Source organism: Nelumbo lutea, chromosome 5 (genome assembly GCF_056320005.1).
Source record: "Nelumbo lutea isolate HS-2025 chromosome 5, American lotus-T2T, whole genome shotgun sequence".
NCBI lineage: Eukaryota > Viridiplantae > Streptophyta > Magnoliopsida > Proteales > Nelumbonaceae > Nelumbo > Nelumbo lutea.
Window position 1 is genome coordinate 29280651 of NC_142688.1, and position 12049 is coordinate 29292699.

The 12049-nt window shown below is 37.7% G+C and overlaps 1 protein-coding gene across 8 annotated transcripts; it reads right to left on the bottom strand.

The window, feature by feature from the left end:
• Positions 1-3389: 3389 nt before the first annotated feature.
• On the bottom strand, positions 3390-11476 carry LOC148851333 (putative WD repeat-containing protein C2A9.03). 8 transcript variants are annotated; one of them, XM_088944078.1, is made up of 11 exons: positions 11105-11476; positions 10291-10435; positions 10034-10201; positions 9499-9585; positions 6862-6954; positions 5134-5268; positions 4931-5041; positions 4730-4821; positions 4547-4652; positions 4356-4442; positions 3390-4230 (listed from the first exon to the last, which is right to left on the bottom strand). In XM_088944078.1, exons 5-11 carry the CDS (start codon positions 6862-6864, stop codon positions 3817-3819), a joined length of 948 nt encoding a protein of 315 aa, XP_088800204.1. In that variant the 5' UTR covers positions 6865-6954; positions 9499-9585; positions 10034-10201; positions 10291-10435; positions 11105-11476; the 3' UTR covers positions 3390-3816. The 8 variants fall into 8 exon arrangements, with proteins under 8 accessions (XP_088800204.1, XP_088800206.1, XP_088800205.1 ...); XM_088944080.1 differs by having other exon boundaries at positions 10291-10500; positions 11105-11475; XM_088944079.1 differs by having other exon boundaries at positions 8018-9585; positions 10291-10500; positions 11105-11464.
• Positions 11477-12049: the final 573 nt, after the last annotated feature.

The window sequence follows — 12049 nt, forward strand, 5'->3', positions numbered from 1 at the left end:
TAGTTTGCACACTAATCTGAACCCTACTGGATAGTGAGGGGGTTTATCAACTGCATAGCCCAAAGGAAGATCCATATAAACATTTTTCCTTCAAATCACCATATAAGAAAGCATTGTTAACATCAAGTTGAGCTAGATACCAACCAAAATGAGCTGCTAGAGCAAGGAATACTCTCATAGTAGTTTGTTTTGCAGCAGGGCTAAAAATCTCCTGATAATCAAATCCTTCTTGTTGGCTATAACCTTTAGCCACTAATCTAGCTTTATATCTTTCTATGTTTCCATCAGATTTTAACTACACCTTGTATACCCATTTACAACCCACTGCATGCTGGTCTAGAGGTAAGGGAACAACTGACCAAGTGTTATTCTCTTCCAAGGCAAGCAATTCAGCTCGCATGGCTTCTTGCCAATGGTTGTGATCCTTATCTTGAAAATTGGATTTTGGTTCATCAAGAAGAGACAAAGCAGTAGTAAAAGCAGAATGAGAATCTAAAAGTTGGGATGTTGAGAGGAAATTCTGAATAGGATGTGCTTTAGATAGATGGGATGATTTAGTAGGTAAGTCATGATGGTACGCGGCATAGGATCAGAACAAACCTTTGGCTATAGATGAGAAGCAGCAGGGGGATGTGCATTAACAGGAGAAGTAGGAGGATTATCAAACACAGGAGTGGATGAGTAAGGATTGTGTATCACGAGTATGTATGGAAGATGTAGCAGAGGATGAAGAGAAGGGGAATTCAGATTCAAAAAATATCACATCCATAGAGATGAAAATAGAATGATCATCAAGATTATAGAGTTTGTACCCCTTCACCCCATTGGGATATCCCACAAAGACACATTTTATGGCTCTTGGATGGAACTTCTTTCTATTATGTTGTAAGGTGCTAGCAAAACATAATGAGCCATAAACTCTGAAATGGCCATACTGGGGAGCTTTATGAAACAAACACTCAAATGGTGTAAGGTTATTCAAAACAACAGTTGGAAGTCTATTAATGATATATGTAGCAGTTAAAACTGTTGCTCCCCATAATTTCATTGGCATGGAAGTTTGAAACATTAAGGGCATGGTAACAACCAATAAATGTTGATGTTTACGTTCAACAACGACATTTTGTTGTGGGGTACCAACACAAGACAATTGATGCACAATACCTTTAGAAGAATAGAATTCATAGAAATTGAACTCGAGTCCCTTATCTGTACGAATTTGTTTAATAGAGCAATTAAACTGAGTACTAACCATATTGTAAAACATTGGAATAATGGAAATAGCATCAGACTTTGCTCTCATTAAGAAAACCCAAGTAAATCTAGTAAAGTCATCAACAATAGTAAGGAAGTAGTGATAATCACCAATAACTACAGTAGAATATGGTCCCCATATATCCATGTGAATGAGTTCAAAAGAAGAGACAATGTTCTTGACATGAAGGGGAAAGGGAAGCCTTCTTTGCTTAGCAAGAAGACAAATATGGCAGTTTGCAAATTCAGCAGGGCAGACATCATTATTACATTGATGTATCTTATTTATTACATCTTTAGAACTATGCCCTAGCCTGAAATGTCAAAGAGAAAAAGGAGTAGTAGATTGTGTAGTAGCAAAAGTGTTGAAGCAGGAAAACAAACGATGTCTAGACTTAAATGATGGTTGAAGAAAATAGAGGCCAGATTTTGCTTTAGCAAGACTAATCATTATCCTTGAAGATTGATCCTATAAAATGTAGGAATTAGCAGTGAAAATAATAGAAGAATTATAATCCTTGGCAAGTTTTTGGACTGAAATAAGGTTGAATGAAAAAGAAGGGATAAATAGCACATCATTCAGAATAATAGCAGAAGCTAGAGGAACAGTTCCAATGTGTGTGGCTTGAACTTTAGTTCCATTTGGCAGAGTGACAAACAAACCGTGAATAGTGGTGTAAGAATCAAAGTATTTGAGAGAATTAGCAATATGGTCTGTGGCTCCTGTGTCTACAATCCATATATCAGTGGGAGATGATTGAGATGAAGAGCAATGAGAGTTAACAGAATGTGTACGATCCAATATACCTGCAAAGGGAGTATTGGTTGGAGGTTCTGATTGAGAAATGAGGCTGCTATGAGAGTCACAACCATTGAGAAGAGTCAACAACTTTCTTGTCTGTTCAGGAGTGAGTGACAATGCTGGTGGTCTCAGAAACATTTGACAGAATGCCAAAGCCCTAAGTCACATTATTAGCAGAATGTGTACCACTAGTTGCAGATTTTTCTTTAGTAAATTTGAAATTGGGAGGAAAACCTGTTATCCTGTAGTATTTATCCTTTAAATGACCCTTTTTACCGCAATGACTGCAGGTAACACTTGACTTCTTCTTCTGATTTCCAGAACTGATTGCCATTGTACTGACTTCAGGTAAGGGAGAAACAAATCTGGAAATTTCGGGTTCCCCTGCCACAGATAATATAAACAGCAAGAAAAGCTTGAGCAAACAATACAGACAACAAGAAAAGAGTGGTAGTTGATGACCGGTTCTGAAATGCAGTTCTCAGACAGTCTGGTTCTGAAATTTTGAAATGCAGCTCTCACTTCACAACAATCTTTGCTCTGTAAGGCCGACTTGGATGTGGTGGTTTCGGCACTGGTAAAGTTGTTTGGATGAAGCACAGGATCCTCAGGTCAATAGCAGAGGCTGTTCTCAGAACAGAACCATTTGATCGGGACTTCTGATATGAGATCGATAGAATGTGTTATATCTCTGCTACTACAAGGCATGTGTTGAGCTTCTGGATGAAGAGAATATCCGTCTTGGATCTGCTTCAGCTCATTGCCGGAAGATCTTGGAGGTGATCTTGATGCGGCAGATGAGAATCTTGTAGCTTGCCCTGTTCTTGATCGAAAAGAAAACCGATCGAAGCGGATTGCAGACTGAGACTTTCAACGAAGAACAGGGGACAAGCTCCCTTCTTGGTTTCAGCAAAGAACAGGGACGAGCTTTGACAAATGGAAGTAAAGAGATCTCTGTGAAATGCTCAAAGATCTGCTCCACAAACAGGGATCAAGAAGGATCAAGGATTGCAGACTGAGAAGGTTGTGCAAAGATTGAAGGAACCGGAGCTCTGATACCATAACAGAAATAGAAACGAAAAAATTTGAGAGAAAGACTTTCCTTTCTTTCCTTTTACAATTTGTGTTCCATCTTAGACATACAACCATATATATAGGGAGATGTTAGTTATTGCAACCAACTCTTCATTTACAATTTGTATTAGTAATTTTATACTTTTTTCAAATCATAACCAAATTTGGATGTCTTGAAATTTAATCGAATTGCAATCGAACAGACCCATCAAATAAATAAAGAAAGAGAATTCGTGCAGGACTTTCACATAAACAGCTATTGCAAAATTTGTTTGTACTATGATTTGCTTTCCCCACTTCATGCAAATTTTGCACTCGACAAAATATAGTATGAGAAACAAGTTTAACAGGAATTACAACTAATATTCTCAAAAATAGCTTTACATAGACAACTTTTTTCTCCTAATAACTCGCTTGTGCAGAGAGCATTTACCAAATAGCGAGTAGGAAAAAGCAATCCTCTACAAAATAGTCAATCAAAGCTTTCTGGCCTTTTCTAGTGTTTGAACGAGAGAACAAAACAGCTCTGAATCCACAATCCAAATCTAGAGAAGCAATCCATTAGCGTAGACCGGCACCTCACCAACATATACTTCAAGCCAACTATGTACATCCACCATCCACCTCTCTTCCGAGCAGTTTTCACTTGGCACCAACGCCAATACCACGAGCTCTACTGAAGCAGGCTAATAGATAGAATCCAGATAGGCGTTGCAACGCCGCCTGTTGAACTCCAACAAGCTGCCATAGGTTCGATCTGCTACGCCAACAAACAGAGCTTCTGTGTCGGGGCTGAATGACATCCCAGCAATCTCCCCAAAAAGATCTATCTCTTGTGCTTTGCAATACCCAGATCGAGCATCATATATGTGAACAAAATCAGCTGGCTCGGCCATTGACATGAACCGGCCATCAGAGGTGAACTTTACAGTTCTTATTGCCCCCATCCTCCCCTCAAGTACTGCCAGGGACTTGGAAAGATTTCTCACATCCCAGAGCCTGCATGTTGTGTCCTGGTTCCCAGTGGCAAGGATCATGCCATCCGGGTGCCACGCCGAAGTAAAAGAATAATCCAAGTGGCCTTTGAGGTTACCAACCACCTGTGCAAATGTTCAGATAGAAGAACCGTCGGATAAAACATCAGAACACTATCTATCAGGCTGATGAATGATGGACAGCAATGGAACAATGCAGCGAGTACGACCCAGATGAAAACATGACTTACCTTTCCCGACTGTGTGTCGGCAATCAAGCAATCTGCGCTGTCTCCCAGAACAGCGAAAAGCTTGCCGTCAGGGCTAACCGAAGTGTTCTGCAAACAAACCAAGAATCAGAAGTTGGCTTTTAAGTAAAAAAACACATTCAAAGCTGTACCTAAAACAAGTGCAAAACAAGATATATTTGCGGGGTACATACATTTACAGACCAAGAGAAGGAGAAAAGGTTAAGGCAAGCAAAACTTTCGGTATCAAACACCCTCACTTGTGCGTCATTGTTTGCTGTCATCAGTCTAGTCAAGCCACTGCAGAAAGATTGTTTAGACAAGGTCTTCACTGGTAGTGAATGCTTCCAAACGCTAGAATAGATTAATATCCTTACCTGCAACTCCGATAGATGTCCACAGCATTGGTGATTGCACTATCATCACTAGTTAATTTTGTGCAGAAGGCAACTCCAGGGCGGTTCAGATACTGAACAAGAAATGAGAACTCTTTAGAACTAGTCTATGTTGGCTTGCATTCACCAAGGCTTTTCTCTCCCTGACTTGGAACAGATTACCATGTTGATAAATCGTCGTACCTTACAAATAAGCTCCCCTCGTAAACCACCTGCAACTAATAAATTGTCTTTAACAGCCATCGTGCTGATTTGCACTCTTGAGAGGGACTGAGCTAAGGATCCTGTCTGTTTCTGCAGAAAGCACCGAGTGTCAGTTTGAAAATGGTTTGATGAAAAGTGGCAAGGCTGGGAAAAAAACTGATTTAATGGATACTCATTCCTACCACAGTTGACACGATTGGTCCAGCCACATTAAGTACTTCCTTCCCCCGCTTGAGGAGGGGGGACCAATGCATGACAGAGTAATTGTGCATCAAGTACACATCGTGCTTTGATGTTGCCCACAATAGATTCCTCAGCTGCAAAGACAAGAGAAAAAACAAACAAACAAATTAACCCAGTTGACGAATCCATCATTATAATTCAATACAAGACATTCAAAACATAAACTACATAATATTGCCCACTCTATATACTCCGCATTAAATTAGAAATATATTAAAAGCCCAAAAAGAAAATTTTGCTGCCCTATTACACAAGTTATTACAGATAAAAGTGTTCCACATATGAGAAGAAAAGACCATTATATTACATTTTTTATACATTTTTGTGGAGAGATGGATTAGCATGACACTTGAAAACTTGACATAACAGGAAAAAAAGTGCTATAGGTAATCCAATAACTCCCAGGTACATCATCATTACCCTTGCCATCATGGTTCTTTAGCATGCCCATTAAATCCAACAACGCAACCTCGAATCCCCAATGCCTTCTAGATGAGCAAAGCCTCCTTTTCCTTTTTAATCTCATCTTTAACAGGTCCTAGAATACAAGTTTCAACCAATTTGATACGGAGAATGATTTCAAATGATTCCTTTATATTATTAGTATTGCCACATTATTTTTCTGCGTTTTTCTGCATTGAAATCTGTAGGGAACTATTTTTAAAGAATTATTTCCACAACTAGTAAAAGCATCAGAAGGAAAGTTCCAAGTTAGAGAGGAAAAGGTGAATCCTCTTTTGAGAGCAACAACCCAGTACTCATGAATAGAATAAACAGAGCTCAGGAATATCAACAAAACTAACTTGATTCTTTTTTTTAGTTTTAAATTAGTCATCCAATAGAAAACCTCAAAGTGGAGAGAAGATGGCTTCCCATTTAGCCTCACAATCCAGAAATGATGGACAAAGGTTACATCCAGTTAGTTCAAGTTAGAGAGGGGAAAGTTTAGGTCCACTTTGAAAGCAACAACCCATACTCATGAATAGCATAAACAGAAAACCTTAAAATGGAGAGAAGATGGCTTCTCATCCAGCCTCACAATCTAGAAAATTAGCCCATAATGTTGACAAAAGTTCTACTATGCTCACTGAAGTGAAAATCCACTATAATGTAATATCCAAACATGACAGAGAACAATGCTAATAATAAACTAAGTGCAACTTCAAACAAAGAAATGCTCTTTATGCACATAGCCATGTAATAAATAGATTTACTTGCGTTATCAACCCAAAACATGTTTTTTGGTCTTTGACAGCTATGATATACAAATAAATTCCTATGCAAAGCAAGGCACTATTGCCAATGCTCAACATTCAATCCATAAGTTTTTATATCCTGTCAGGTAGGTGCTCAATAATTTTCCTCAATGATCCAAACAAGAAGATAATGCAGATAACGTAGCACAAGTAAAAAAAAAAATGCAAAATGTCTAAGGTACAACACTATAACAAATTAACAACGAAACATAATAAGGTGCTTTTATTGATTAATGACTAAAAATCATTTGGGCTTCAAAATGCATTAGAACTTAGGGCAGACACTAAAATGTAATCAGTGAACTAGAACACTAGCTTCATCCCCCTTCATGACCCCGAGGCAGCAATAGCACTTGGGTACATGAATTTCTAGAGAGGTCACTTAAATGTTCAAATATTTTCCTATCATACCATATGGACAGGGTCGCCTCATTTGCCAGCTGCTCAGAGAGAACTCCCACCCTGCTTTTTATTGCTGAAATAAAGATAGCATAGAAAGTCCTCCTAGATGTCACAGAGGAGGGGTTAAAGGCAACATTAAACACACAGCAATAACAATATAAGAACATTGGCATTTCACAAATCAGAGCAGAAGCATAAAAACTTAAAACAACCATTTGGCCAGGAAGAGGTAAAAAGTAATATTCCTTTTACACAATCACTTGTTCAGAAGACACAAAAGCTGGGGAACTAATAATTTGAGAAATATTTAAGAAACCTAGCCCAAGCACACTTGCCGGTTACCATGCAGACTTGGACAAAACCCAAGGCAGGGAAAGAATAATAAGATCCATCAACAATGCACAACACTCAGTTTTATTAAAAATTTCAGAGCACGATTGCCTAGACATGGACTTCTTGGACCGATTTGTCAACTAAAATTTTATTATCAGTTTAAAGGATGCATAGCTTCTAAACTAGTTCACAATAAAACCTCCTGGGATGCTGCATATTTCACTAAAAGGGCGGGGGTAAATGATCAATTAATTTGCCTTAAGAAATAATCAAGTAATGTACAAAAAATAGTAATAACCAACTCAGTGTGTAACCCTGCACTTAATCACTCATTTCAATAATTTGAACTGCAGAAAATACATTTATCACAAAAATACACGGCACTGATTATGTCTAAATGTTTGAAAGATCCCATAAAAAATCTGGAGGATCCAACACAATGTTCATGATGATACCATGAAGGATAACCATTGACACTTTGTACCTTTCTATATATTATTTTTCTCAACTCATAACTACCATTGGTAAATTTAGTCATTAAAATGGAACAAACAAGCTAACGGACCAGCATTCTCTATATACCCCCATGAGTTTTTGTGCGCATTGTCATTTTTTTTTTTTTGAGAAAGGTTTAGTAAAAGGTATTGTAAGTATGGTCCTTTGTGTGCATTGTCATTAACAGCAAACATTTAACTTTAGCAAATGGATACAACTGAATAAGTTTGCTGTCTCTCCTTTTTAAACTGTCAACATAATTTGGTAAGCGGTACAGTTAAAACAAGGTATCCACATAGTAAATGAGAACCATATACTAGTAACATCAACAACGTACCAAATCAGTTAGCCAACTTCTTGCATCCCTATTTGTGCTTGGGCATCTCAACATCTTAGTTTAAATAATACTCATTCAATGGATATGCACTGTAGAAAAGGTTATCGATCATCCATTCAATTCTCTATACTTCGTCTAAGTATGCCAAAGAAAGTGGCCCAATTCTCCACTATTCTTAAGTTAAAGAATGCAAACATAAACAGAATCTTTGCACTGCCCTACCACCTGCGTTGATGATTTAATGGAGTCTAAAAAGGTTAATCTTTAGATAGCAGATAAAGACAGGATATCCCCATGGATTCTTCAGAACATGTTAACAAGGGATTCAGAAATCACAGCTAAACTAAAACCAACTTCCAGTCACTACTGTTAAAAGTGAAGTGATCATAGATGCAGAGTAGAAAACAAACATGACTGGCAAGAGGCTTGAGGCATTTATACTCAAGATCTGGAAAAGACTATTTTAGCATAATGGTCTCACTGGACCATAACTTGATCTGAAACACTGTGACATTTAAGTTAGTAGTGCATATATCCACAGAGATGAATTAATAGCATCTACCGGAGTCAAAACAGAAAGATTTCCAACCATAAATCCATACCTTCCCGACAATAAGGGCATAAAGCAACATGTACATGTCTAAATTTCCATAAAGCAATAATATAATACGTATTCAGGACCTGCAAAACTACAAGACTAATGATATGCGCATAGAAAACTACATATTAACATAAAATTTTATCTCTAATGTCAGAATTTACATGAATTTATGTCTCAACAATATACATAAAGAGATAGCTTGCATGAGTTTCTATCCTTTTCTCTGACCTGTAATAGACAAGGATATTCATTATGGCTCTTCTAATGGGAGCTTCTCAACGAATATTTTGGTGTAACAAATTAAACCAGAAAAATAGATACTTTGGCTGTATAAATATATTAATTCTACTAGGAATTTCACCCAATGCCCCCCCCCCACCCCCCACCCCCCCAAAACAAAAAAATAAATAAAAATGATGGCACCTCTTATCACTGATAATTGGTGAAATTGTTAGAAGGTAATAGCTAAATGCCTTGAAACAAACAATTAATAGAGAAGTCAAAAAAGAAGCAAGAAATGAAATAAATGACTGTGCAGTGTAAAATTCTAAAATAGATTTATAAACCAACTAATAAAGAAAAACTAGCATCTCTTGGTAAGACCATAGGGAATATTTTAAGGCATTTACCCTTTTGAAGAACATACAATCTCAACATGCTGCTCTGTGATAACTAATAAAGGGAAGCAACCAGTTGGGTTATTTTGAAATCACAAGTAACAAAGCAGACTTCAATTACTACTTCCGAAACATGAGGAAAAATATACCAATTTCGGTTATACAGATGACGCGATGCCTTTGCCTTGGAAAATAATCAGGAACCAGTTATGATTATTGAGAACCAAAGATTTAGAAAAGTGACGATTGGATAAAATCTCTACCTGAAAATGCACAACAGTAGATTTGACGAGCCTCGTGTTGAATTGGAAATCATAGAAGGTGCTCCCTTTCTCCACCGTTTTGCATCCCTGTGGAGGAGAATCTGTTAGAAAGGGACATTACAGAAAAATGATTTTCCCCATCATCAGGCCAGAGGCATAGATTGAGGTAACCTATAAATATGACCACAAAAGGAAGAAAAAAAATGTAATGACAGGGCCCAAAAAAAAAGAGGGCTAAAATCTTAGGGATTATCAAAGAGAAGAAACTAGGTGTCATTGTGTCAATGCTACAGAATAAAACCCCCTAAAACTCAAATGGATACGACAAAACGGTTCATAGCTTTATCAAAGCCTCAACGCAAGGAAAGAAAGACCCGCGGTCAAAGCCAAGATCAGTCTATCGTGTTTTAAACATGGTTATCATCTGAACCCGGAAATGAAAGAGTATCTTCAAGGCCAACCAGTTAATTATCTACCTAGTAAGTATTTAAAAGGAGGGAGGAGGTTTGCAACTTAAAACAAGAAAAAGGCTTACCTTTTTTATCTCTTCACGAGACTGGGAGAGGCTCTCGTAGTTTTTATACTGCTTCAACCTCATCTCACGGTACTTATCCCTCGAAAAGTTCATTCTCTCCCATGGAATTCCCTGAATATCCTTTCCATTCCGAGCCTCTAGAGCCGAAGTATCAGTCTTTGGATTAGTCTGGTAAGACGTAGGCCCAAAATTAATGATTTCCACCGTAAGGTTAATATGATTTAATGTTGTAAAGAACCATAATCCGCCAAACATACCATGTCAAAATCGTCTTCAAAATCTGAATCTTCACCATTTCTCTGTTGCTGAGTTTCGTCAAAAGGATCATCTTCGAAATCAGTCATATCATAGTAATCATCAATCATGTCTTCAAGGTCATCGTTCTGATATAGAGCCATTAATCTAGAATAGAGACAGACTCTTCGGTCAGCAACGGTGAAAAATTCATACTTTCCGCGAATATTAGACTATGAAAATGAGAAATGAAAGAACTTTCAGTGAATTTCTCAAAACAACAGGAACGACTAAGAGAAAATTACAGATAATAAGGGAAACAATATACATAAAAGAAAAGAACAGGAAACCAAGAAGAAATGAGCATTTCTCGGAAGCAGCTCGAGTGTTAAAAAAACAACAAAATTATGACGGGAAATGCAATATCAATGAGAAGAACAATCAATCCTTTTTTTTTTTTTTTTTTTTTTTTGGGGGGGGGGGTTGTTAAGAAGAACGCTGAATCCAGAATGTTGATATGAGATAATAACAAGTAATAAAAAAGTAAAATGAGAAACAGAAAAAAGGAAGATATCCAAGAAACCGACATAACCCCACTAGAACCATAACCAGGTGAAGAACATAAGAACTAAAACAGAAAAAAAAAAATAGTAAAGAAAAAACAGACGAGAAGTCTGAAACCTGACTCTCCCTCTTTACATCTCAACAAAATAGCATAAGCACAGAAAATAAGCCAGAAAACAAACTTTACCATCGTATACGAGCATTATTAACTGACATAAAATAAGAAAATCAAGAAAAAAATGCCAACAAAGGAAAATCAAGAGAACATATTACCTCCGAATCTTGAAAGCAGAAGATTGAAGAGCAGATTAACAGAGATGGATCTATCACGAGTCAAGGAAATGATCCAATAAGACCGGAAAAAACGTACGGAGTCTTCAATTGAGGAAAGAAACAGTGACGGACAGCCGGAGAGGGAAACAAATAAGTGAAGCGAGGGGGACGGCTAAGCTCAGGAGGAAAGTAGAGTGATCTCCGGGTGGGGTGGGGGCGATCAGAGGGAGGGATGCCGTGGGATTTCTTCCTTCCAAAATAGAAGGACCTAGACTTCAGTGCATCGAATTATGAATACCAGGTGGAAATTGGAAAGAAACCAAAAGACAAACAAGCTGTCTAAGATCCTATAACTCCCTCGCTAAGAGATCAAAAAGGGTGATCCATCCATGCCTTATTTATAGAGCAAGAGCAAGAGCAAGAGCAAGAGCTGAGGCTGTTTGGTAACGGCTTAAGTGGCTGAACTGAATGCCTTATTACTTTCTCTTCTAAATTAATATAAAATAACTAAAAAATAAACTAGTCGATTGTACAGTAATCAATCAAAAGGAATTAATAAGGATTTTACATCCTTCTTTTGTTAATTTATTTCACAAAATGACAATTCAACAACCGTTGAATTCAACCATTTCAGCTGTTATCATACGTTCCCTAGGTGGGCCTCGCTCCACGACGGGCTATTGCCGTGTCACTATGGTCGGGCCACCTCTCCCTATTCACCTTAGTATTTTATATTATATTTGGTTAAGCACAGACAAAAAGAGCCGTCCAGAGAGACCGGAGGCTTAGTTAAGTGTAATGAGTAAAGTGCCCATCCATAGTTTCCTCAACTACAATTACTGTGATGATTTTCTGATTTTCTATCCGTGTGCTGCATATTTTTCGTACGGGCTGTCGATTGTTTGGAAGTTAGTAGTTTATGTTTTCGGTTTTTCTATGTAGTTG

Bases quoted from the DNA above. Each gene is read 5' to 3' on its own strand.
- LOC148851333 (XM_088944073.1), bottom strand. From the start codon at position 10,431: ATGGCTCTATATCAGAACGATGACCTTGAAGACATGATTGATGATTAC. The intron at 10,202-10,290 runs GTATGTTTGGCG...ACGTCTTACCAG, and splicing joins TTGAAGACGATTTTGACATG to ACTAATCCAAAGACTGATAC. The intron at 5,042-5,133 runs GTAGGAATGAGT...TGCTTTCTGCAG, and splicing joins GACCAATCGTGTCAACTGTG to AAACAGACAGGATCCTTAGC.